Source organism: Podarcis vaucheri, assembly GCF_965113315.1.
Source record: "Podarcis vaucheri genome assembly, chromosome: Z".
Taxonomy (NCBI): domain Eukaryota; kingdom Metazoa; phylum Chordata; class Lepidosauria; order Squamata; family Lacertidae; genus Podarcis; species Podarcis vaucheri.
The window spans coordinates 4,628,327-4,653,812 of record NC_138758.1 but is presented as its reverse complement, the minus strand read 5'-3'; the positions used below and the strand labels follow the sequence as shown (position 1 = coordinate 4,653,812).

The window sequence follows — 25,486 nt, the reverse complement described above, 5'->3', positions numbered from 1 at the left end:
ATATCTCAAATGCTTTCTTTGAATATTTACTGCTTTTCTGTCATTATCATTGCATGTATGTACCACCCTTCGTCCAAAGATCACAGAGCATTTACAACATAAAAACACAAAATTCATAAATAATATTTTTTTAAAAACACACAGAAAAATATCATGTTTAAAAGGCCATAGATTGTCTAACAGCCAAAGGCCTGGCTGAAGAGAAATGATTCCACTATGTTCAGCTGTGGATCGTGGTTGTGACACCTGTGATGAAGCCAGTGAGCAATACGAACAGATGAAGCAAAAGCAAACAAACAAACCCCACAAGCAAAATGGAAAGTTTGCACAAGTGGGACACTGACTGTCTCCAGCAAAGGGGCTGCCTCCTGGCATCCAACTTGCCCCCTTTCTCAGGAATGGCAAAGGTTTGTGTCAATTCTGCTGCAGAACAGATGCATCAAAAGGTCCTTGAGAAAAGGGCCAAGCGTGTAGCTATTTCTGAAAGAGGGTGGTGGTGAGAATAGTTTTGTGGGTCTCATTAAACTGCATCGACATCTTCTCCCCCCATTCTCTTGGCTGGCCCTGAAAGGATCACTTCAAGGATCCCAGGGCAAGGAAGTGTTCACTATGCAGTAGTTTGGTCACCTCTGTGCGCTCACTAAATTAAAGGTGGGGAAGCTCAGGGCCCTGGGAGTTAGGCAGCCCTCCAGGTCCCCAGGACTCTCCCCAGGACACATTCCTCACTGCCCCTGCTTTGCACCTTCCTCCTTGGATGCTTTTGCCTGGCTGGAATGTGTCTGGAATGTGGCTGGACTCTTGCTTGCCTGCATGGAGGACAGAGAGGGACGGATATGCATGCACATGCAAGCTACCCAACCGCACAAAGGTAAACCTGGCATTCATTGCTCTGTGCACTTTTGCCTCCAGCCCCGCTCACCACCAGCATGTGGCCCCTGGAAAGCAGCACAGAAAGGGATGTGGTCCTCCGACTGAGCATTATTCCCCATCCCCGTAGCATAACAAAAGCAGCCATGTGCTAAAACTGTCCCTTGTATCTGCCCACCTTGTCCTCACCACTAAGCTGTATGTCGGCCCTTTTTTTTGCTTCCGATATATACTTCTCCAGCATGGTTTCATTGGGTTCCAGTGGCCACAGGGGCATCCTTTGCCTTCCCAGCTCGACAGATAACAGATATTGCCTTTCAGTGAGGTAATATCCAAAAGGAAACATTCTCCCTGGTACATGCACTGGTAGGGGAAGGCACCCCACACCTGCTGCCATGCCATTAGAAAATGGTCTGCTAGCTCCCACCTGCCTACTCCTGGTCCCCTCCCCTGGCTGGCTCAAAGAGGCCTGTTTATTCCCCGAGTTTGGCATATTCCTGCCAGCCTCCTTTGCTAGCACAGGATGATACCGCCTCTAGCTTGAGTGACAAGTTTTGCAGAAGCTGCACGACAGCAGCAGGGGGAGTGGCAGAGACGCTTCCTGCGCCTGCTGGTTTATGAGCCTCGGTAAAGAGCGAAGAGGTTCCACCACAGACGTACAAGAGCCTGTTTGGAATCAGTTCCCTGCAGGCAGAAGCGAGGAAGCCTAGGATGATGAGAGGTATATTGCTGGCTCCTGACAGAACCATCAACGGGCCAGAGAAAGATTGGCAGCAGCCTCTCTCCAACTTCTTTGGAGCTGCTTAAGGAAGATCTGTGGGGAAGTAAGACACCAGACTGCGCATGCTAAGCACATGGCTCCTCCCAAACAATCCTGGGCACTGTAGTTTGCAAAGGGTGCTGGAAGGTGTAGTAAGCTATATTGGTAAGGTACAGTGCCCAGGATTCTTTGGGTGAAGCCATGTGCTTAAAATGTGTGATGGGGTTGTTGACCAAAAGGAGGGCCAAGTTCAGGAAGCATGCGCCATCCATTCCTGAAGAGGCTTTCAGCTGGCCTGAGGGGGACTCATATCGCTCTGTGCTTTATACCATGTATTTGTTTCCGTATTTTAAAGCTGAAAACTGCCTTGACGGAAAGGAGGCATATAAATGAATGAATGCTCTAGGCCTCTGCTCTGCAGGCTGGAATTTGACCAGAGTTTAATACTTTAGAGCAACAGCGGGAAAGAGAGAGAACACAATCCTGGATGGGTTCAGCATGTACAACATGAGCAATGGGCTCCCACCATTCATCAGCACAGTGCAGACATGCCCTCCCCTGTAATCAGCGACATTATGGGTGACCTTTTATAATAATAATAATAATAATAATAATAATAATAATAATAATAATAATAATAATAATACAACCACCCTTTATCCAAAAATCCCAGGGTGGTGTACAACATTAAAAACATAATTTACACAGACTAATAATAATGACCAAAGGTCTGGGTAAAGAGGAAAGTTTTCACCTGGCACCTAAAGTCCTGCAATGATGACGCCAGGTGAGCCTCTCTAGAGAGAGCATTCCACTGATGGGGAGCCACTGCAGAAAAGGCCCACTATTGTGTTGTCACCCTCTGAACCTCTTAGGGAGGGGAGGACACAGAGAAGAGCCTCAGATGACGAGTACAGGGTCTAGAAAAATTCGCGAGGCGAGAGTTAATACGAACTACCTGCCGTTGCCCCACTCCCGTCTTGCTAATTCAGTTTCCATTTACATATTCTATTAACACACACACACACACACACACACACACACACACACACACACACCTACCTCTGAAGATCTATGCAGTGAAAGGCAAAGAATCATGGATCATGAAAGACTCATTAATGCTTCTCCTTATTTACAAAACTGCTGCTAAAACATAAATATAAGGACATATGAAACTGCCTTATATCTAGGTCACCTGCATTGGCTCGGTCCTGTCATCTCTGACAATGGTTCTCAGAGGTCAGCTTGGACAAAGGTGTTTCCTAGCCCTGTTGCCCAAGAACATTTTAACTGGGGTAGACTGATTCTGAGATTTTAGGCACACAAATGATATGCTTTCCACTAAGCTATGAGCCTTTTCTAAGTCAGCCTCTTCCATAGTGCAAGCTCACAGAGAGAAATGACTGACAGCCTCCATCCTGCTCTATCTCTTTTAGCAGCAGCCAGTTTGGGTTTTCATTCTGGAAAATAGCACAAGGCACAAGCACAGTCCATTCCACACATGCATCCAGAGACTCATGCACACATAGGTCACATTCCAGAAGACCAACAACAACCCTGCAAATTCAAATTCCTAGCAGAATTTCTGATTCTGCATTGCAGCTGTTTCCTAGCCCCAAACAAGTCAATGGAAAGATGAAATTAACTACACCAGAGTCAAGCAGCTTCTGGTCTAGTTAACTGTGGCCCAATTAAAATAGCTCTTAAATTGTGAGACAGTGCTGAGAAGGAAAGTGGCATGGCATTACTTTCTTCAGTCTGTAAAAACAGATCATATGATTGCTTGGTCAGTTAATACATGGACCCAATACCCTTCTAAAAAAGTTATGCAAAGCACTGATGTATCTGCTATGTGATGTCTTTGGTGATGTCACACGCACTGCCCAATAGGGTCTGCTGACAACTGTTCACACTCAAACAACAGCAGTACCAATAGTGCCACCGGGGCTTGTACTGGTGCCTGTGATGTTCTTGATGTTGGCACCCATCTGTCTTAAGACAGAATGTTCTTGATGACCTAGCCTTGAATCAGCTCTGCCAGTTTGCACGGTCAGTTTACTAACCTCATTCTGCCCAACCTTTGCTTCAATTGTAAGACACTCTCACTGCAACCTGCCAGCCAGGATTTAGAGTAAGTGAGAGCGTGAAGCCTTTGACCTAATTAAAACTCTTGAGTATTGCATTAGTCAGCCCTACAGGTTTTGTAAAATACAAATAAAAATAAAATATTAAGCAGGTATTTTGTTCACAGCTTCCTTAGTTATGCATGGCAAGCTTCCAGACCTGTTTTACAAGGTCACTTGGAATGGATGAATGGGCTGCTCTGGTTCTTTGCCGAAGCTGAGCAGAAACATCTCACAGCAGACCTGACCTGCTGCAGCTGTTCTTTTTAGACTTGAAAAATGCCTCTACAGCACTTTTAACCCCTATCGGCCTTGGCTATTTCATGGGCTATCAAGCTGTTTCCCATCACTGCTGCTGATTTCCCCTTTAGGCCCATTATACAGCCAACATTTCTTTTAGCGTGGCTCCCTCTGGGGCTCAGGAGTTTTGCATGCCTCTGTTCAACTCCTCATGCTTGGTATGAATCTGACCCTAGGAAGGTCCTCAGACCATCTTCAGTCCACCCAGCTCCTTTTTTCCTCTTCTCACACGAACAGTTCCCTCTGCCACATTTGAACTCTACCGCCAAACCATTCCACACCAGCAAGAAATGTGTTTTCATTTCTTTGCAAGTGTGCAAAGCACAGCACCAGGCACCAAACTCAGCAGCCGGAGAATCATCCTCATTACAGAGGTTTTCTAAGAGAAATATCAAATGTAGAATGCTAACCCTCTTTCCAAACCATTCCAAACAGGAGTTTTTAACTTGGTTAAAATATATTACAAACGTGCAGAAGAACTTAAGAAGAACCAGGTGCCTGCAGGAAACCCGCCAGCAGGACCCTGATATTTCTAGCAACTGGTATTCGGAAGCATTGCTGCCTATGACAGTGGAGGCAGAGCAGAGCCACCATGGCTAGTGGCCACTGATGGTCTTATCTTCCACGACTTTGTCTAATCATCTTTGAAAGCCATCCAAGTTCGTAGCCATCCCTGCTTCCTTTGGGATCAAGTCCTGCACTTTAACTATGCACTGCACAAAGAAATACTTTGTCTGTCCTCTGCCTCTCACATATATATGTGGATTTGCACAGTTGTACCTATGCAACCTTTCAGATAGATTGCTTGTTAATTTCATTTACCCGTTTCCTGTAAAGCAGAGGAGCAGCTTAGGCACTTCCTGATCCCTCAGTGCCGACACTTTCAGAAGCCTTTGTTACCATGAGCCACTCCTTCTTTCCTGAATCTACTTTGCATTTTACTTAGATCTCCAAGGTACAAGAGCCACACACTTAAGGGCATGGTGCCTCTCAGCAGTTGCTGGGTTAAAAACGGGGTTTTGTTCTGAACACCAGGACTGAGCAAAGGCCACTGTATCAACAATAATAACAATAACAACAATAATAACAATAATTTTTTATTATTATTATTATTATTATTATTATTATTATTATTATTATTATTATTTCTACCCCGCCCATCTGGCTGGGTTTCCCCCGCCACTCTGGGTGGCTTTCAACAGAACATTACAAATTTTCACACAATTCCCCCCCCCCCCTATTTACCCCAAGGTCTCTTTGACAGTCTCATTTTGAGTGGAGGGCACTAATTTGTGCCTGATATTGTTAGAACAATTAGGAGTCAGAAATCCTTGCAAATCGCCCAAACCTCTACAAGTAGAGCCTGATCTGCCGACGCCTATGGTATATCTTTGCAGTCAAGATTATGTGAGCGTTAATTCAGAATTACTTTAACAACAAGAGCAAAGAGGCATACACATACCGGTTAAGAACCCTGGAGCCTGCCATTCCAAGAGGAGGTAATGCATCAATGGGAGGTGCACAAAGAATCCTGGGAGCTGCAGCTTACCCCTCAGAGAGCTACGGTTCCCAGCACCTTCGACAAACTACAATTCCCAGGATTCCTTGGGTTTGGGTGGAAGTCAAGTGCCTTAAATCCTTCCAAACCCTTCTCTGACGCACTCCACCTACTTGGCAAACACAGAACTGGGTGCTGGAACGACGCTTACCCTCGGAGTGGTGCGACAGCGTGAGCAGGCTGACGCAGGAGGCACCAATGCCCGAACCGAAGACAGTGATGCGCAAGGGGTCGCCGCCAAAGAAGGCGATGTTTTCGCTGATCCAACGCAGAGCCTGGATCTGGTCCAGCAACCCATAGTTGCCCTTGGCAGCCTGGTCCCCGGTGCTCAGGAATCCTGCAGGCAAGAGGATAGTAGTAAAATGGGCAGCACTGGCCCCAAGGCAATTCTCGCCTGCCCTCGTCCCTCATGCTACGCACTACAAAGGGCAAAGGCCACTGCCATGGGTCCCAGTTTCTCAGCTGCGACTGACCCCTTCCCTCCATCCCCTCTCAATATTGCGGAGATCCCCCACACCGTGCATTTGAAGCACACCTCCTCACCCTGGCCCAAAGAATCTTGGGGACTTGTCATTTACCCCCCCCCCCCCCAGAACTGCCATTCTCAGCATGCGTAACAAACTGTAGAGTTACTGGGATTCCTTTGGGTGGTGGAGGAGTTAATGTGCTTTAAATGTACGGTGCATACACAGCCAAGAAGAACAAATGGGCGCAGTCTGCTCTGCATGCGGCTGTGGCTCTTTTGGTATCTGCCTGTGGCGTACGACCATTTTGGAGGGCTTGCCTCAGGAACGAACCTCCGTATTTTGGGAGAACTGATGGTTCGTGTTTGTGTGGGTGTTGGATCAAAACAAGTCAGCCTCTGTGAGAGGGGGCAGCTAGCAGCAGGGAAACAAGACCCTTGTCTGGGGTCAAGACTTGTCCTCTATTCCCTCACAGCTGACCCAGGCCCTCTCTGCCATCTTGGGCCTGCTGAGGGAATCCAAGGCCTCCAGGCCTTAACTAGGTCAGAGCCTTTCCGTACTTTGGCGCACTGAACAAAGCAGCTAGCCTGTTGGGGGAATTTTTAATCTGGTTCCTTTTGGATGCCCTTTCCCCCTTTTTTGGGGGAAAAATTGATATATTTCATAGACATACTTTCCTGCAGGCCGCTTTTGGGCAACATTTAGAAAAGTAGAAAAGCAGCTCTTGAACACTAGTGAGTAAAGTGGGATGTTTTACTTTATATATATATATATATATATATATATATATATATATATATATATATATATATATATATATATATGCTTTCGTAGATTTTCACGGGTACAGGAATGCAGGTTTTGGTGTCTTCGGGTGTCTTCCCGTGTAAGAGTCGGGGTGTCTGGGCGACGTTTCGACGAGGTCTCACTCGTCATCTTCAGGCTGGTGCTTTCGGCTTCTTGTTACTTTCTTGTTCCAGTAACAAGAAGCCGAAAGCACCAGCCTGAAGATGACGAGTGAGACCTCGTCGAAACGTCGCCCAGACACCCCGACTCTTACACGGGAAGACACCCGAAGACACCAAAACCTGCATATATATATATATATATATATACATGTAATATATACAAACACACCCACACCCCAATGAATCATAATGAGCTAGGTGGGGTTTGTTCTTCTCCCCTGATTTTATGGTGGACATTTCCTTTGGTTTCTGGCCCAGGCCTTTCCTCCCCATGTAGTTATGAATGCTGTGTGATACTTGTTTTTATTTATTTATTGTATGTGATATATATCTTAAGAGCAAATGTCTCTAACAAACATTAATTTGCTAGGGATGCAAAATGCACAAGTTGACTCTAGTGCTCCTGCTTAGAAGGGCTGGCAACTTACTAAAATCTTCTTTTAAAGTAGCAAATGTATCTTATTTCCAGACAGTGCTCCAGATTACCACACAGGCACCCACAAAATCAGAGATGCAGTTGCCATGAACAGTGGCCACGGTCCCTCTGCCTTCCGGTGCAGAAGAAACAGGTCCTCGGGCAGGGACTTGTTAGGGAGGGTGGCTTGTTTGCTTTTTTGTAGGGCAGACAGTGAGCAAGACTCCCTTCGGGAAAAGGGAAGGCCCATATTCAGAATGCAAAGGAACGTGGAAGCCGCCTCAGGTCCCCCAAAAGGTCTAGCAATGTTGCCCCTTTAGCGATCAGCCATTGCCAGTCCATTTCCAGAGGAGTCTTGGCTGCACCCCAGCGATGGGGACACAGAATACTCCCTCTGGTGCAGCTCATTAGCGGCGCTTGCCAGGCCCCGCAGGAGGGAGGAGGTGAGTAAACACGTTTATTCAATATTTAACCGCAGATCAATATTTGCTCTGTGCTGTGTCAGGATGTGTAAATGAGAAAGAATTCCCAAGCAAGGGACCTAACGCCCTTCTGCACAGCCGGCGGCCACTGCCACAGCTTCTAGCTTGGAGAGAAATGGGGGGTCTGTGCTGGAGACACGTTGCCCATGGAAAAATGCCCCCACGCCAGCTAGACAGCAGGTATGGGGCAGGGGACTTTCCTCCACCACACCTTCTCAACATGCCTTTGGCATGTAGGTGGAGCAGTTGGGCAGGGGTGGAAGAAGGCAAGAGGGTCCCCTGCCAAGGAAACATCATTGGGGCAATGTCTGCGCCCCTCAAACATTTGGAATAAACACCTGGTCAGACATGCCCTTCCCACCCTTCACAGATATGTACACTGCCAGGAGGTGATGGTGTATTTATTAGTATCGAGGTTGCAAAATGCTCTGGCTGCTAGAAAATTAAGAGCGAGACATTAGAAACAAACCAACCTAGAAGGGCGGGTGGGATGTTCTTTTGCTCCATCATGCACTAATTTATATGATGTCCCTTTTGTTCTGGAGAGGAAGTCTTATTTTAATTCCCCCCCCCTTCTTTTCCTTATGCATATCATCTGATGGAATGTTCCTGGTGCAATGTGTTAAAATTGACCATATTTCTGTGGGTATCGGACTGCAATAGAGCTAAGGCTCTAAGCGATAAAAGGTTCAGTTCAATTCGCCAGGCCAGGTCCTGGGGTGGTGGGGGTCAGCATGAAGCATAGCATTTGGGGGGAAGGGGTGGCTACTGAGAAGAAGGCGGGTTTTAACAGTCTTGCTTGTATACAGGCACCAGCTCCATGCAGAGCAGAACAGGACACTCCCTTCCTCATCCTTGCAAAGTTTGCTCCCAACATGGAAAGGAGCCTACGAGGATGTGATGGAGATAGGCAAGGACAACTTGCTGAATGGCTGCGGTTGTGGCCATCCACCAATGTGGCTCTCACGTGTCAAGAGAAGCCACAAGGAAACCAGCATGCCTTTGGCCCAGCAGGGAAGTTGGGTCACCCAGATTCTGACCCACTCTGGTCTTGAAGGCACAGGTCGAAGCATCTCTGCCCATCTAGATGCTCATGGCCTACTGCAGCACCTCTTTCCCCCCTGCCCCCCCACAGCACCTCTGCCCCCCTGTGAAGTGGGCCCATTGGATCCATACCCAGCACTCCCACACGGTAGTTGAGGGTGATGACGATGACATTGCCGTAGCTGGCCAGCACGCTGCCGTCAATCATGTTGCCTGTGCCTTCCATGTATGAGCCGCCATGGATGTACACCATCACCGGCTTGGCCCCACTGTCTCGGATGTCTGCAAGGGGGAGAAGCTAGAGACAGGAGTCCGACAGAACCACCTCCTCACCTCCAGCCTCATTGAGCCAATGGGGGGGGGGCATCTCCTGGCACAGGGGTGTGGGGAAAGAGGCCCAGCCCACCCACCTGTATCCAGAGAGACCCCGGGCTGATGCTCAGACCAATGACTTTTCCAGCAAGGCAGCCAGCATGAGGGAACCCTGAGGACTTGGCAGGACGCACAGCTCGGTTGAGTCTCAAAATGCTGCACTTCCAAAGCCAGACCCAGGATGGAATAGGGCCAGGGGTGGCCGGCGCAGGACCAGCGTTCCACCTTGTGAATAAACCATTGTGGTTTGCGTTGCCTCCCCTGGGAGGGGGCATGGGGAGCCAGGAAGGGAAATGGGCAGCCCGCTCCCTCCCCCCAGATTTGTGTGATAAGAGGGTGATTTGAAAGGTGGGATGATTGGGGCCAATAAGGTCTCAGGGCCAGAGGGAGAGGACAGAAAGCAAACACAGCCTCTTCGCTCTGCCAGGGAACCAGCCCTTTCCACAGATGCTGCCAGAAAGGGCTTGCACCAGAGTGATCCCACCTTGCTCAGCCTCCATTTGCGCCTCTCTCTCTCTCTCTCTCTCTCTCTCTCTCTCTCTCTCGGTGTGGGTGTTGCTCCTTAAAGACAACACATCCATCACAAGCAAGCTTTGTACTGGGAAGAGGCTTCGGAACGCCTCCTCCCAAAGAACCCACCCATTCTGCTCTCATGGCCCCATTGCATCCACAACAGCTGTGCCTGACCCAGCTTCACGGAGCTGGACTCTACACCTGCCAAGGTGACCCACGGGCACCAGACCCCTCACTCCAACATGCACAGATCAAAGCGTCCTAACAGGAAGGCCTACATTGCGCGGGGTACACCAGGCATGGACAGAAGGGGTGGGGGGAGCTTTCTTTGAAATCCAATTGAGAGGCGATGCAATTGACTGAAGGAAGCCCTGTTCTCAGTAGCCACCTGTCCCCCCAAATAACAGCTCAGCGAGGACCCTTGTGGTTCTACCCAGGTGCTTATTGCTGACGTTCTCAGAACAGCCACGAGGGAGGGGAGAGCAGCACAGGGACTCAGAAAGAAGTGCACTGCCTAATTTAGTCTTTGTATGGTAGAGGTCCCTGCATACAACTTTGGCCCAAACGGACTGGGCAGGTGGGGTGGGGGGCCTTGCAGCCAAAGCAGGTCAAGTCCAGAAGCAGAAAGGTAGCAAACAAGACAAAAAGGACAAAGCGTCAGCATTGCTCCTGAAGGGTCCAGACCTCCGGAAGCTTCCAACACTCCATCCGGGGACTCATCATCAAATCCTGCCCCAAAAACCCAAACCGAGGCCTGAAGGTTGAGGTTGAGGGCTGGTCCTGGAGCAGCATCCTTGAGAATCCGCTAGGAAGATGGTGAGAATGTAGGAAACAGCCTTATCCTGAGCCAGGCCACTGGTCCACCCTGACTGGCAGCAGCTCTCAGGTTTCAGGCAAGGGTTTCTCCCAGACCCACCATGAGATGGTAAGGATTGAACCCTGGACCTTCTCCAGGCAAAGAGGACGCTGTGCCACCAAGCAACTGACCTCCAGCAGGAATTCACAACAAGCTCAAATGGAAGCTGCTGGCCTTCTGAGCTCTGAAACAAGTTCAGGTTATGGAGTCCTCCATTGCAGCAGAGAGGGAAGGGGAAGAAAGAAGAGCGTTGGCTCCTGGAATGGCTCTCCAAGTCTGTTTGTTTTTCACAGAAGTTACCCACCATCATGGATGGCGAAGTTGCTCCATGGGGTTGGTGAAATGACTTATCACAGTGGTGTTTCATGAAGAACTCAGAATTTTGACCCCCTGCTGGGAAAAAAGGCAAGTCTGATAATCAGCTTCCAACATGGGTACAGCTGGGTGGAGGTCGAGTTCATCAGTCTGAAGTGAAGCTACAGGTCCTTGTCAACAGTGGGCATGATCTCAATGCCCGCCCGCCCACCCACTTGCCTCCAATATATCATTGCAACACCTCCAAAACCTTCCATGATGCAGAATGCTGTTCATGCCTGGTTTCCATTCTGCTGGTGTCTGGAGGTTACAGACACAGTCTTATGGTGGCTTCGCAGCCTCCAGCTGATGCCTCAGTGCCCTGATAAGGGTGGTGGAAACAGTTGGGAAGTTACCACCTAGAAGGAAACACATAATGCTCCCCAAAGCATCATGAATCCATACGGGGGGAAAGCCGGGAGAGGCATCTGGAAAATGGTTGAACGTCTCTTGACATTTTCAGCGTACCCAAAGAGTGAACCAATACAATGGGGCTTACAGTGTGTCCCCAGTGTGGTAGCTGTTTTGTAAAATTTGGTGCCCATCAAGGAAGACAAGCTTATCCCTTGATTGATTATGGATCAGGAGTGGTGAGTGGTAGGCATGAGTTACCATGTGCTCTTTCAAAGGACTACACCACAAGGTATGCAATGGTATCCAACTTGAGCCTTCCAGATGCTGTGGACTTAAATTCCCACCAGTCCCAACCAGCAGAGCCAATGACCAGGCATAACACCTGGAGGGCACCACCCTGGCTACAGTCTCCCAGACTGGCAACCATTCTGTGGTTATTGCACGGCACCTGGGGAAATGTCAGATGGCTACTTGCGACTGTTGGTTCCAGGTTTAGTAGCTTCGGCTGTTGAAAGGTGGCTGCACACGCACACAATTAATTCATGAGTGAGTTCTTCATTGCAATGAATCTGCCAGTGCCCCAAAGAGGTGCACATCTTGCAATTCAGGAGGGGGGCCTGGGATGGCCTGCTGCAGTCTCTGGCTTCTCCATCATCCACTGCAGCTACCTGCCCTAAATATAGCCACTGCCTAAGGACAGCTTCATCCTCCACACCTGGGTGTTGGTGTGAGCATTCCATCTGCTGCAGAGTGATTTGACCTGGACCTTGGGCACATGAAGGTCTGTCCCCATCCCCCCCCCCAGATTCTGCATCTCCTGATCGCTTTGTCTGCCCTCTTGGCAACGGGATGGTGCGTCCTCAGGATGCCTGCCTGGGTGCAAAAAAGAACAAGTCTCTTCAGCAATTTTTTGGCAACAGTCAGGTGACAATGTCCTCCTGCCCCTGGCAGATGCACAGCCCCTTCTGACCAACATGAGAGAGGCTGTTTGCGCCAGAGGGGCTCAATCCTGTTCCCCACCCCTCCAGGTATAGTTGCTTTGGGAAAATATGCTGGCAGGCACAGCTGAGTGGAAGGCTACTCTCCCTCCTGGGGGTGGGGGGCAGGTGTCAAGTGTGAGAGAGAGAAACAGAGAGAAAGAGCAGTGAGAGACATGCATTGCTGGTTGCAGGGTGCACAGAGGTTCTTCAGACCTGAGCCTTCTCCTGCGACCACAATACATGCTCCCTGCAACAAGCCAGCAGGCAGCAGGCCTTTGGGAGACCAGACCTGCTGAGCAGGAAATCCAAAGGGGACACCTTTTTGTCCAAACAGGAGATTGGCGACAGCTGGTATGTAACATTTATCCCAGCTCACCATGTGAGACAAGGTGGGGTTGGGGATGGGGGCAGTGAGCAGGTTCCCATAAGCAATCACACGCCCAGAGCTGGGTGCCCCTTCCATCTCCCTCCTTCACTGCCCCCTGCCTGCCCACCTCCCTGGAAGAGGCCGAGGCTCAGAGAGCATCACCACCATGCCCCTCCCATGCAGCTGCTCAGCACAAGGAGACAGAAAGACACACACACAAAAAGAAAAAACCAGCGGGGACTTCCTGGGATGGCAGCAAATGAGGAGCGCGCATGAAAAGGAAAGCGTGAGAAAGAGAGAAAGAGAGCAGGTTCATGCATCCACAGCCACCTGGCGCGCACACAAATACCTTCGTCTTCATCCCCGTCATTATCCGCTAAGTCCTCGCCCTGTTTCTTAGCACTGGAGCCGCCTGGGGGGGACCAAACATGAAGGAGACAGAACAAAAAAAAAAAGGGGGGGGAGAAAATGAAGAGGAGGGTGGGGGGAAGGGAAGAAAAACAAAAAAGGAAGAAAAAGAGAAACAAAAGAAAAAAAGAAACAAAAAGAGAATTCAAAAATAGCATGATTGCAGAGAAGGTGGCACGTTACCTGGGTAGCGCTTGGGCTCCACACTAAAAAGCATCTTTTTGCCCCCCACTCTCTCTGACCTCCAAAAGCAGCACTGGGGGGGGGGAGGCAGGGACTGTCCGGAGCATTTTCCCTTCCATTTCCAGGTGAGGCAAGAGGCTACTCACAACAAGGGGAGAAGGGCAAGCAGGGACACCTCCTTCAGGGTGCTCACTTGCCTGCCCTCTTCCAGGCAGGGGATTCTGGAAGTCAGGCCCGAGGAAGGCATGGGAAGAGAGGGGTTGATAGAACCCATGGGGACCCTCCACACTGCGGCTTCAGGTCAGGTGCCCGCCTGTTCCCTTCCTTATCCCATGGGGGGCGGGGATGACTCCAGGACTGATGCCCGAGTTTTGGGAGGTACCAGTTCCCTTGGAAAAGTCAACAACCCTCAAGAGACCAGAGAAGAAGTTGTGGGGGAAGGAGAGAGAACTGCCACAGCTGCCTTTGCCTGGGAAGGCAGCAGTGTTGGGTGCATTTATGGGCAGCAGCATACGTGATCAGTGTATGCCTTGTGATCAGACTCAAGTCACCGGTTGCTTGCACATGGGTGCCAGTGAACAAGAAGGCCCTCACTTGCCCATTGCCAACCACGCTGTACATGCACAATTCCAGTGTGTGTTCATGGGAGGGAAGGAGGGAGGGGAGGAAGAGGTGTGTGCGTGCACATTGGTGTGAGCATGCTCACATGCATGTGGCAGAGGCTGGTGGGGCAGTGGGAAGTCCTAGCAAGGGACAGAGAGGAGCACCCCATCTTCCCCAGGTTCCTGGGGATAAGAGGCTGTGTCCATCTCATCTGGCCAACAACTTGGTTGCTCATGGCAGTAGAGCCTTCTATGAACATATGAAGCTTCCTTGGAGTGTTGATGCACCAAGCCCAATATACCACCTTCTCAGACTGGCAGCAGCTCTCCAGGGTATCAGGCACAGAGAGGGCGGGGGGGGGGGGCTTTCCTGTCTACTTGTTTGATCTTTTCTACTGCAGTTGCCAAAGACTGGGACTTTCTGCATGCAATGCATAGATACAATATTCGCCACAGGGAGGGCTCATTTAACTTTCCATCACTTTGCGGGGTGGTGTTGTGGAGGAGGCAGGCAGATTGCTACTTTAGGAGAACTGCGGAAAGGTAGTTCAGCAAGTTACTTCTTCTGGCAAATCACAGGATGGCTCCTAGCAAGTTCACACGCATGGCACCACGGACGCCTTTTATTCTCTAATGCCTGAGCATTCTTCATGCGCTCCAGAAAGCATAAATGAGCCACTTGCTGAATCATAGAATCATAGAATCATAGAGTTGGAAGAGACCACAAGGGCCATCGAGTCCAACCCCCTGCCAAGCAGGAAACACCATCAGAGCACTCCTGACATATGGTTGTCAAGCCTCTGCTTAAAGACCTCCAAAGTAGGAGACTCCACCACACTCCTTGGCAGCAAATTCCACTGTCGAACAGCTCTCACTGTCAGGAAGTTCTTCCTAATGTTTAGGTGGAATCTTCTTTCTTGTAGTTTGGATCCATTGCTCCGTGTCCGCTTCTCCGGAGCAGCAGAAAACAACCTTTCTCCCTCAAAGACATGTGTTCTAGTATGAGTAGCCCTTTCATCTTTTTAAAAAAAATTCCCTTATTTTTCACTTCCCTTGTGAATGCACACTCCGGAAAGCCACCTAGCACAGACTACCTTTCTAGTTTCCCTTGTCTGAGGCCAGCTTGGTTTTCCAAATGTAGACAGCCAAGGGCTCTTTGCCTTGCAGGCCCATCACTGGCATGGCTGTCAGGAGACAGCTGGGAACAGAAACTTGGCTGTGTTCATCTTAAAAGTTATTGCTTGCTGGAAAACGAGGAAGCCAAAGGATATGCAGAGAGGGAGCCATGGGCTCATGGAGCAGCCACAAGCAAAGACAAGCCAGCATATTTTTACCCAGAAGAACTAGGTTATCAGTTCAGCTTGCAGGACCCATTATGCTGCTCCCCATCACTGCCTCTGGAAGACAGAAAACCCTGACCTTAACCACCCACACAAGAGCACAGACTAACAGCCCCAGCCACCTAGCCCTATATCACAGAAGCAATGAGTGACTTTTGTCAATTTGTTTTTCCAAGTTTTCATTTTTGCAATGTTCAGTGCATTGGTATTTCCACATCAGTTTGCAAAAATATTTGGGGGGAAAGTCCTCATTTATCCTAATGTAAAGATTTTGCAAGCAGTTCCCCCAATGCAACACATTTCTGCATGTTATTTCCAGAAATATATGCATTTTAATGCAGATTTGCCCTTAGTTTCTGCTTCCTTGTGCACTTTTCTTTTGGCTGGAGAACTACATTTCAATATTTGGGAAAGCACAAACTTTGGAGGACAGCAGTGCTTTGGTTTGCATAGCGTCTTGGGAAGTATGAAGTACACAGGTTTGCTTTACAATGTGAACCAAACTGAATTTATCCCCTCCATTTCTACTCTGCACAGGTGTCACTGTGACTGAGCCACAATTCCCTGGTCAGAGGGGATCATCTGCCTACACACTTTGCAGCAAACCATTCTGATTTTCCAGGCTGCAGGCAAGCTAGTGGCAGAAAAAAAGGGCTACAGTTAAACTAGTGGCCCTGAGCACCACCATCTCTCTCTGGTCTGCTGCAACACAAATGGGCTCCCAATGCCCACCCCCATCCCGGCCAAAGCCGTTGGCAACCTGAAATACATGCACCACCGCGCAAGGGAATCTGTGTAGAAAAGCGTGAGGCAGGGAGGTAAGAAAGACCCTGCAACGCTGGGGGGCAGAAGATAGGCTGGGGCCAGAACAAAGCCTTGCCTGGACTGAACAAAGCTCCCCTGTCTGCAGCCGCAGTTCAGATTCCAGGCCTGCTCTGTTGCCATGGAAACCAAGGCAGAAAGAGACTGCATTTCCCATCAAGGAGCACCAGAGTCCCTCCCGCCTTCCGCTCGCTCCTATAGGGACCTCTATCCTGCCGGGTCTGGGCACAACATCTACCCGTTTCCCCTCCTGTTGTCACCCCCCTCTCCCCTCAAAAGGAGCAGACTTTTGGAGACAAGAGGAATCCACGGGAGGTGGTAGCTCCTTGTTCCCGCCACCACTCCTCTCCCTGCATCCCCGCTTGCTGCACGCAGGACGTGGCAGCCTTTGGGGACCCCAGAAGGCCTAGACAATGCACTGCATCATTCCCAAGGCCCACTGCCAGCAACAGAAAGAGAAAAGCACACTCACGCACCCAGGGACCAGTCTATGCTGATGGGCTGGGGCTGCTGCTGCTGCTGCCACCACCACGGAGAGCCAGGCAGAGATGGGAGATGAAGCTTCAGCTGCACCAGGCAGAGGAGACAGGCATGCAGGGGTGAAGGAGGGTAGACAAAAACCAGGGGCCTTGGCAAAAACTTCCCATGGCATCTTCAGCAACAAAGCGTGGCCCAGAGAAGCAGCCCTTTTTTTTGCAAATGCAGTCAAGAGTTGTAAAGGACATGCCTCCCTATTGTGCTCCAGACTAGGGCCTCAGGAATGGCTCATTACCCCACTGCCCTGAACTCCCTCTGTGTGTGCAGGTGCATGTTTGCAGCAGAGGGTACTCACCCTCCTATGTACTTGCCAGCCCAGTCCTGAAAGAGGGCGGGGGGGGGGGAATGGTGCCACCCGACAGCCCTGGGCATCTCATTCCCTTCATTGGCTAGGTGAGTTCCTTTCTCTGAAGTGGAGAATGCAGCCTCCCTCCCCCACAGCCAGAGAGGGTGGGTGATCCCAGTCATTAGAACATAACAGATCTCTCTACTTACAATCAGAATCAGAAGCATGAGTGTTTGTGTTTGAATGGAAGTGTGAAAGGCTATATTACTTGAAATGACCATCTTGGTTCCTTTGTTTGTGAATGGTGCACAATGGTGAGGCCCTCAACTTGAAATCTCACCACACAGGAGCAAAAATTAAGCAATTCATTGAAATGGCACAGAATCAGGGTTCATTCCAGTTTGCAGACTGATACGCAAGACTTGCGTGTCTCTTAAATAATTTGAATGTTGTTGTTTCAAGCTAACTTTTACAGAGTAGCCAGGATGCAAGGACTAACAGCAAAGGACGCATGCAGCCCGCTTTAACCAAAGCCTTCTAAACAAGAGGCAAGAGAAATGCAAGATCTCATCTTGAAGAACAGTAAAGGCTGCTGCCAGTGGAATGAAGGGTTTAACACTTTCTCCCTGCATTGCAGTCCTGATCAAAAACACCCCTCCCACAAGCTGCTGTCCAGGGCCACATTATTCCTGTAAAACAGAGAAGGACATAGACTCCAAAGTGGCAGTCAAGGGACATGGCCTCATGGATAACATTTCCAGCTGCTAGCTTCAGTCAAGTTTCTGCCCTTCCAGCACCAAAACCTCCAATGCAATTCTACTTCAGCATTAGTCAACAGAAAAGTTAACATTTCTGCAGATGAGCAATCCCCATCTCTTTCTTTCATTGGACTTCCTCTCAACAGACCTATAATCACAGAACCAAAGAACTGTAGAGTTGGAAGGGGCCCCAAGGGTTATATCATCCAGCCCCCTGCAATGGAGGAATCAAAGAATCCCTGACAGATGGCCATCCAACCGCTGCTTAAAAACCTCTAAGAAAGGAGAGACCACTGGCTTCCAAGGGAGTGGGTGCAACTGTCAAACAGCTCTTACAAGCTAATTCCAGTGAGTCTTTGAGCAAATATGGGAATACTTGCCCAGCTTGAAACAGTGGACACACCAGCACAGGGGCACACTGGAAGCTGTACCAAAGGGCTGGCACACCTTTCTTCAATGGGGTCTCAGTATTCGTGGCTATGCCTCCAATTTCCCCAGATGCAGGTGACTTGGGAACCTGGCTGGGCCCATCTGAGATCAACCCCCCCCCCCGGAGAAATCAGTGGAGTATTTCCACTGACACAGCTGTACTTCAGTAAACTCAAGGATCCTGAAGGAGCCAAGTCTTGTTCTTCTGCAAAGTTTGTTTCCTAAGCTTGGCAAACTTTGAGGATAGTAACCTGCTCCCTCCTCCATCTTTTCCTTCAAATCTTGCCTTAAAACCCACCTTTTCTTCAAAGTCTTCAAGCACAATCTCCTTGTTCCCATCCTAGGCTGAGTACACAGATGCTCACATCCACAGTGTACATTTAAAGAACTCTTAAACAACTTTAACAGCCCTGGCTTCCCCCAAAGAATCCCAGGAACTGTGGTTTGTTGAAGGTACTGGGAACTGTGGCTCTGCAAGGGGTCTTTCAACAACTCTCGGCACCCTTAGAAAACTAGAGTTCTCAGGATTCTTTGTGGGAAGCCATAACTGTTTAAAGTGATATCAAAGTGCTTCAAATGTAACCCTGATATAATGTTATGTTCATTTCCCCACTTTAACCCATGCTCCCTTCCCCTGTTGCTCCTCCTTTGCTGAACATTACAACCACACCCTCCTTGGGGAAAGTGACCTGTTCTCCTATCCTTCGTGATACACCATGCAAGTTCATTGTGCTGCAACAAAAACGAAGTGCACTTACATGCAGTTTGGGGGACTTTGACAACCTCCCAAGTGGTTTCCCCCTCTTCCACCACCCCAAGTGCTTTAGGTCTCTTGCCATGCATAGAAGGATATGAGCAGAGGACATTTCCAGGGAACTTCATTAGCTGTGGGGCTTCCACATTGACACCCCAGGGACTCAGTTGAGGAATAATGGAAATACATCCTGACAATATTTTTACTGTCACTTTATCCATCTGAAAGCTGCCGCTCCACTGCTAAAGCTGGGCCAAATGCTTGCCAAGGAAGAAGGGAACAGGGTGTGCAGGCCATTCTGGGGCTTTGTGGATCTATGCCGATTTGGCAAGTGATTGGAAGACCAGAGATCACTCTGAGGGCCCGTGCTGGGAGCCCCTCCAGGCAGAGCTGGATCTCCCCTCCCTGCCAGCCAGCCTTTCCTTGCCTGCTTCTGCACACCTGGAGTTAACAGGCCCGGCCAAGGAGCTTCAGGAGGTGAGCCAGAGCTTTGAAGTGGCCATGACAATGTGCCAGCGCTGGCCCCTTGAGAAGCAGCCCTGGTGCCCAAAGAGATGCTGTCTGAATAGCCGGGGCTGGCGAAGCAAAGTGAGGAATGAGAGCAAAGGCAGCTTGCCTTGTAAAGTACCAGCTGAGGAAGAGAAGGCCAAGCTCACCGTGGCTCAGGTCAGGACCCCCTCTCAGAGGAGATGCACATGCTGCCTTACCCATCTCTGCCACAGCAGAAAGGAGGGGAGAGAAGGAGGAAACCCACCCACCCCCAAAGCGAGGCGTGTTGAGAGGAGGGTCTCTTGGGGGAGCGCGTGAAAGAGAGGAAAGGCAGGGAGGGGGTTGCGGCTGGGTGCCCAGGTGTGTTTGGCAGCACAGCCCACCAAAGAAACTGGGGGGGGGGGCAGCAGCTCTACACAGGATGCAATGCCAGGACAGAGATGGCACAGGGAACAAGGCAGTTCCTATGGCAACCAGAGCCAGTCACGTCCCCCTAGCCGCACACCCAACGTACAAAGCTCGGGGCCTGGGGGGGTGGAGGGGGACAATCTCCATTTTGTATGGTCAAATTCCAAGCAGACCCCTGCCCCCTCTCCGCTTTGCTGCTACGCTGCCCCTCCCCCCAAGCGTGACATCCCTGGTCTGCTGCTGGAGAAGCAGCAGCATGGTTTTTCCAGAGATGGATGCTGTTGGGTGTTTCTCACAGCTCTGCCAGTGGGGAGGGCAAAGGGAACCCCCATATCTGAAGGCCCCTCCCCTCCCCAGATGACAGGCAGCCCACACCTACAGGGCAGCTTTGCATCACTAGGAAGACCAGCCCTGATCAGAGTGGGAAGGGCAAATGGAGAGAGTGGGGTGTTCCAAGAGGGAGCCGCCTCCCTCCCAACAGAAGATGGATGGACAGAAAGACAGACAGATCCCCTCCCCTGTGAGCTCCAGAGGAGGGCCCTCCCCCTCCCTCCCAGAGAATGAGGAGGGGGGAACGCTGCTGTGGATGGGGCAGGCCAGGCGCCCCTCGCGCTCACTCCCTCTCTCTTGCCTCTCTCTGTGCCCCTCTTGCCAGCCCCGCCCCCCCGGCTCGCTACCTACCTCCTTTCCTACATATTTTCTTGTTGGGTTTTCGGGCGCATTCCTTGGAAATCCGTTTTACTGTAAAATGAATAAAAGACTACAAAATAACAGGAGGCTCCAGCGGACGGCGCAGGCATGCAATCCAGCCTCATTGTAACCCCACCAGTACCCCACCACCCACACCCTGTCCCCCCTCCACCCACAGCCTTTCCCTCCCCCCACCCTTGGGATTGACTGCAGGAAGAAGGAGAGGGGAAAATTCAGGGTGGGGGTTGCTGCTGCTCTGGGAGAAAAACTCTGGAGCCAAGAAAAAGTGAGCTGGGAGGGGGGGAAGAGGGGAGGGCACGCTAAGCAGGAAGCTGCCACCTCACCCATGGGGGGGGGAAAGGGGTCACTAGCCCTCCCCAGTGCTGCTCTGTACAGACAAAAGCCCCCCCCCGCCCTGCCTTCCCCAATGTCTCTATGGCTGGGCTTCCCCTCCCCTTGTGGTGAGGCTGAAAAAAGGTCCTTTCCATGCTGTGCTACTTACGGTTGGAAGAAGGAGAACCCCCTGGAAAGGAAGGGTTAAAGCAGAAGGGCACCCAGCCTCACCACAAAGGGCCAGGCCCCCTTGCACCCCCCCATGCAAGCCCTTGTCACTAACAGTGGCACCAGAGAGAGAGGGAAGTCCTGTAACTCAGCCTTGGTTTCTGGGGAGTTTCAGAAGCAATGCTGTCCCAGCAAGAAAGAGAAAGAGAGAAAGTAGGAAAGGGAAGAGAGGGAGAAAAAGAGAGACAGTCCCTACTCCCTGCCCTCTGCAGAATAACAGCACATGAAAAAGTGGGGGGGGGAGAGAAAGAGAACAGAAAGGAGGGTACCCCAAACCAAACTCAGGGCCGAACCTGGCCGAACCTGGCTGCCCGGGAACCAGCCACTCGCCATGAAGATCTGCAGTCAGCCAGAGAGTTTTCTTTGTTTTTGTTTTGTTGTTGTTGTTGCAACACAAGAGAGGAGGCCGTGATGAGGATGAGGATGCCATGGCAGGAGAGGGGCATGACGGGCAGAGGCACAGCACATATGAGACAGAGAGAAAGGAGTGTACGCGGGAGAGAGAGAGAGAGAGAGAGAGAGAGGGAACAGGGAGAAAAAATGTCAGCCAGGAGGAGGGCACAATGCAAGCAGCATGGGCAGAGAGAAGCATCTCCACAAACAGACAGACATGCGTTGGGTGGCCGGGGAGGGAGGAGCAGGAAGGGAAGGGGGCCAACGCTGGCATGCTGCAACCGCATGAGACCAACCACCGAGAAACAGAGAGCCGCCGCGTCTCCTGGAGGCAACCCCGCTGGGGACTCACCATCCTCAGTGGGGATGTAGATGTTGAGGTACAGGCAGTCCTCATTGGGGTCCTGGATGTAAGTGGCCACAATGTCCAGGTTCGAGGTGAACCAGATGGGCAGCATGATTTCGGGGACGGCTGTGTGGATGTTCTGCGGGCACACCGGGGAGAAGTGTGTGGCGTTGCGGATCCCCGACCAGGAGGGGGGTGGCTCGGGGGGCATGAACCGCTTCTCCCCGATGGGGGGCGCTGCGTAGGGGACCCCCAGGTACTGGTCCACGGGCCCCAGGATCTCGCTGGGCAAGGGCACCCGCACGCCCCGCAGCTTCCCATAGTGCGTGTTGACGGTGGGAGAGTACGCCTGGCTCTCCATCTGCACCACAGCCGAGGCGAAGCTGAGGATCCACAGCGCCAGGCGGGCCTCCCAGCCGGTGGCAACTTCGGTCACTTGCAGAAAGGGGGAAAGGAGCGGTGGGCCTCGGAGGAGTGACCACCACATGGTCTGGGGAGGGTAGCACTGGAAGCCAGGCCTCAAGCAGATTCTTGGGGCTCACAGAACCCCCATGGCAGAGAGGGAAGGTTTTCTGAGAGGGGGTGGGGGGTGTGTCGTCCAGAAGCAAGGCAGAGCAAGGCAGGTGGCAGCCAGTGGGTTCGTCTTCAGAGTCCTCGGTGTGCCCACGACGACCTCTCCCTTTTGGCAGGTGCTGCAGCTCCTCCGGTGCTGATGGTTCTGCGAGGAGGAAGAAAAGGACACACAGGAGTTCAATAGCCATGGCCTCGTTGGGGCTGACACCAGGCACTAAACATGCGCTATATTCCAGCATATTTATAGAACTTGCTTTGAAGTCGTGTGGCAGCTCAAATACAATGCAGATATTAACTGTTAGGGGAAAATAAGTAAAACAGGGTAAGCTGCTATGTGAATGCAGCCTAAGATGCACTCTTGCTGATTATATCCCCAATCATTATACACTGCAGCGATGTCAACCTATCAGGAGGTCCATGCGCTACAATGAAATAATTGGGACTTTAGCCTGGTGGCACCTAACATTTGGATCTCCCGGCTGCTTCGTATCAGACAGGCACCAGGCCCCCTCGACTGTCTTTTTTGCACCCTACTGAAGGCTTTCCTTTTTTCAACAAGCCTTTTAAGTGGAGGCCCGTATCCTAGTCTGCAACCGCATTGGACTTTAAATGGCTTGTGTTTTTATCGTTGATGTTTTTATTGATGCTTCTATAATTTTTTTTAAATTGTTAATCGCTTTATAGAATCATAAGAGTTGGAAGGGACCCCCGAGGGTCTGCACCAACCTCCTGCAATGCAGGGATCTTAGCTAGATCATACATGACAGGTGGCCGGCCAATGTCTGCTTTGTGATAAACGAAATGGAACAAGATAAATAAGTAACGATAATTTATAGGTTCCAGGTTGGGTGGTGAGCAACCTTTCAGAGAAACAAACGCTGCATGCCCCCCAAGGAGTATGCCCCCAGTTCCCTCCACCTCTGAGTGGAAAGGGCAGGGCAATTCTGCTCAGAGCAGCAGAGGTGTAGTCCAAACAGGTTGGCCTGGTCAAGCAGAACAACCCCTGCAATGGCCGGAGACCACACTACTGCTTTGCCAGCCCAACCTGCCCAGGTGCCTTGAAAAGGGCTGGTCGGACCTATATAACTGTTGCCCCAGGCTTGGATCCTTCATCTGAGCAATGTAGGTATGAGAGGAGGTGCTGAGCCAGGGATAGGGAGCCTTCCTTTGGGGCTTCAAGGGAACAATCAGGAGGTTAAATGTGCTCCTGGTTGTTTCTTTGCTGGTCTATGGTGCACTCCAACCCACATATCAGCTGAAGGGTTATGGGAAGTCACAGAAGTGCAAGGGAAGCTGCTTCTCCTCCCAGGATTGCTCCTTGAATTTCCAAGAGGTTCAGGTATTGCTGTGCTTTCAAGCCTGATGGCCAGGACTACAAAGTGCAGTGTGAGCCTGTTTTGAAAGCATTTTGTAAATAGTCCACTAATAGATCATTCCACATTCTGGCCCTAGCTAGTGGGAGAGACGGATTAGAATAAAAAAAGTAGAAGAGAGGCTTCAGGGTCCAAAAGATCGCATTTTTAAGGTGAAAACGGAAGCATATAAGCAAAAGAGTAAGGGTATAGCGACAAAGCATCAAGGTAACAAATGAGTTAAGCAGCTGATTATGTGCAACAGCAGGGCAAAGATGTGAAGGCAGTTCCTCCTCAAAGTGTCCTAACAAATCCCAGGCTTGCAGGTAAATCGACCCAATAAGCTACAGAAACATATATGCAGGTGGAAAGTCAACGGGGGCGTGGGAGCTATTTTGCACAGAATGTCACATGTACAGTGACCTGTCCGCTGAACAGAAGTTGTGTGTGTGTGTGCTCAGTGCAATGAGCTTCTAGTCTTCAGGGAATAAGATTGTTCCTCCTGAGGCCACCAAGGGTGGCCAACCTGGAGAAGCTGAGAGAGGCAGAGAGGCTGTTGGGTGAGGCCTCTAGGGTTGTGATGGCTTGTGTTCGGCTCCCACAGTATGACAACTTCCTTGCTGCCATGGAGAACAAGTGTCTTGGTGAAGGAGAGCATCAACTGAGGTGAAGAAGTTATTATTCCTTAGCAGGGACTCATTCTTTGGGGAGGGGGAGCAAGTCGTTAGCCTCTCATGCCAAGGGTTCTCCTCCAGAGGCTGGAGCTTTCCTAGTAATGGAAGGAGCCCACCATTAGGTACACAGATAGCCTGTGTTTGTGATGGGTGTGCAGATTGCAACCTAACAGGCCTGCCCTAGTTGTAGATGTCATAGGTAATCTAAACAGCCTGGTGGATAGTGCTCAGGAGTAGTGTGTGGTCATGGTCCATGTTAGGGAGTTGGGGAAATGTTAGTTGTGCTGTCCAGGAAGCAAAGTATACACTAGTGGCCAAAATTGTGGAAACCTTTTGGGGAAAGTGTATTTCTGAGGTTTGATGGCTCACCAACACCACTTTTTTGGAGTGATACCAAAAAATTATATATCAGTGGAAAGATATTTAATGAAGAATGTAATGCAGCAAGGTTTGTTCAATTTTCTGTATCCTATCAAAAGTTATAGCCAAATAACCAGAAAAGGGAGGCACAACTTGCTTAGGTTGATATGCAGTAGCTTTCCTTCATTTGAATGTAACCAATGAGCAGGAATGTTTAGAGAGCCAATCAGGTGTTATGAGCCATCAAACCTTGGAAATACATTTTCCCCAAAAGGTTTCCACAATTTTGGCCACTAGAGGAGGCTGCTAGGTAGGAGGTTGGTAGCCAGAACCTTCAGGGTAGCTTTCTCAGAGTGCTTCAGGTGTTCACATGCAGAACCAGCTAGACAGGCACAGAGATGCAGTCTCAAAGCATGGATGAGGTGGTGGCATCTGGGGGAGAGGTTAGTATTGGTTAAGTTACTGGGCAATGTGTTCAGATGAATGGGCCTGTGCAAAAAAGATGGGCTCCACTTGAACCAGGACAGAGCCAGGCTGCTGTACTTAAAACCAATAGATTTTAAACTGATTGCGGAGGGAGGTTTGGAACAAATTATCCTCACCCACCCCCAGAATGAACGTGAAAGGGTTGTGGTGGTTTTGATGCACCAGGGGCACCTGGAGGTACGGTCCGCAAACAAGAGGTAGTGATGGCCACCAAATCGGATAGCTTTAAAACAAGATCAGATAAGTCCATGGAGAAGA

General features: G+C 50.4%; 1 protein-coding gene across 6 annotated transcripts in view; it reads right to left on the bottom strand.

Moving 5' to 3' along the window:
* The window catches only part of NLGN3 (neuroligin 3), a 65,086-nt gene that overhangs the window by 9,258 nt on the left and 30,342 nt on the right, over nucleotides 1-25,486 (bottom strand). The window contains exons 2-6 of one of the 6 annotated variants that reach the window (XM_082208414.1): nucleotides 21,790-22,501; nucleotides 20,475-20,534; nucleotides 13,127-13,189; nucleotides 9,114-9,263; nucleotides 5,760-5,945 (exon numbers count right to left, since the gene is read on the bottom strand). In XM_082208414.1, coding sequence (XP_082064540.1) covers nucleotides 5,760-5,945; nucleotides 9,114-9,263; nucleotides 13,127-13,189; nucleotides 20,475-20,534; nucleotides 21,790-22,270 — 940 coding nt within the window. In that variant the 5' untranslated portion in view covers nucleotides 22,271-22,501. The remainder of the gene's footprint in view (nucleotides 1-5,759; nucleotides 5,946-9,113; nucleotides 9,264-13,126; nucleotides 13,190-20,474; nucleotides 20,535-21,789; nucleotides 22,502-25,486) is intronic. The other 5 variants (XM_082208417.1, XM_082208415.1, XM_082208418.1 and 2 more) reach the window with 5 other exon arrangements.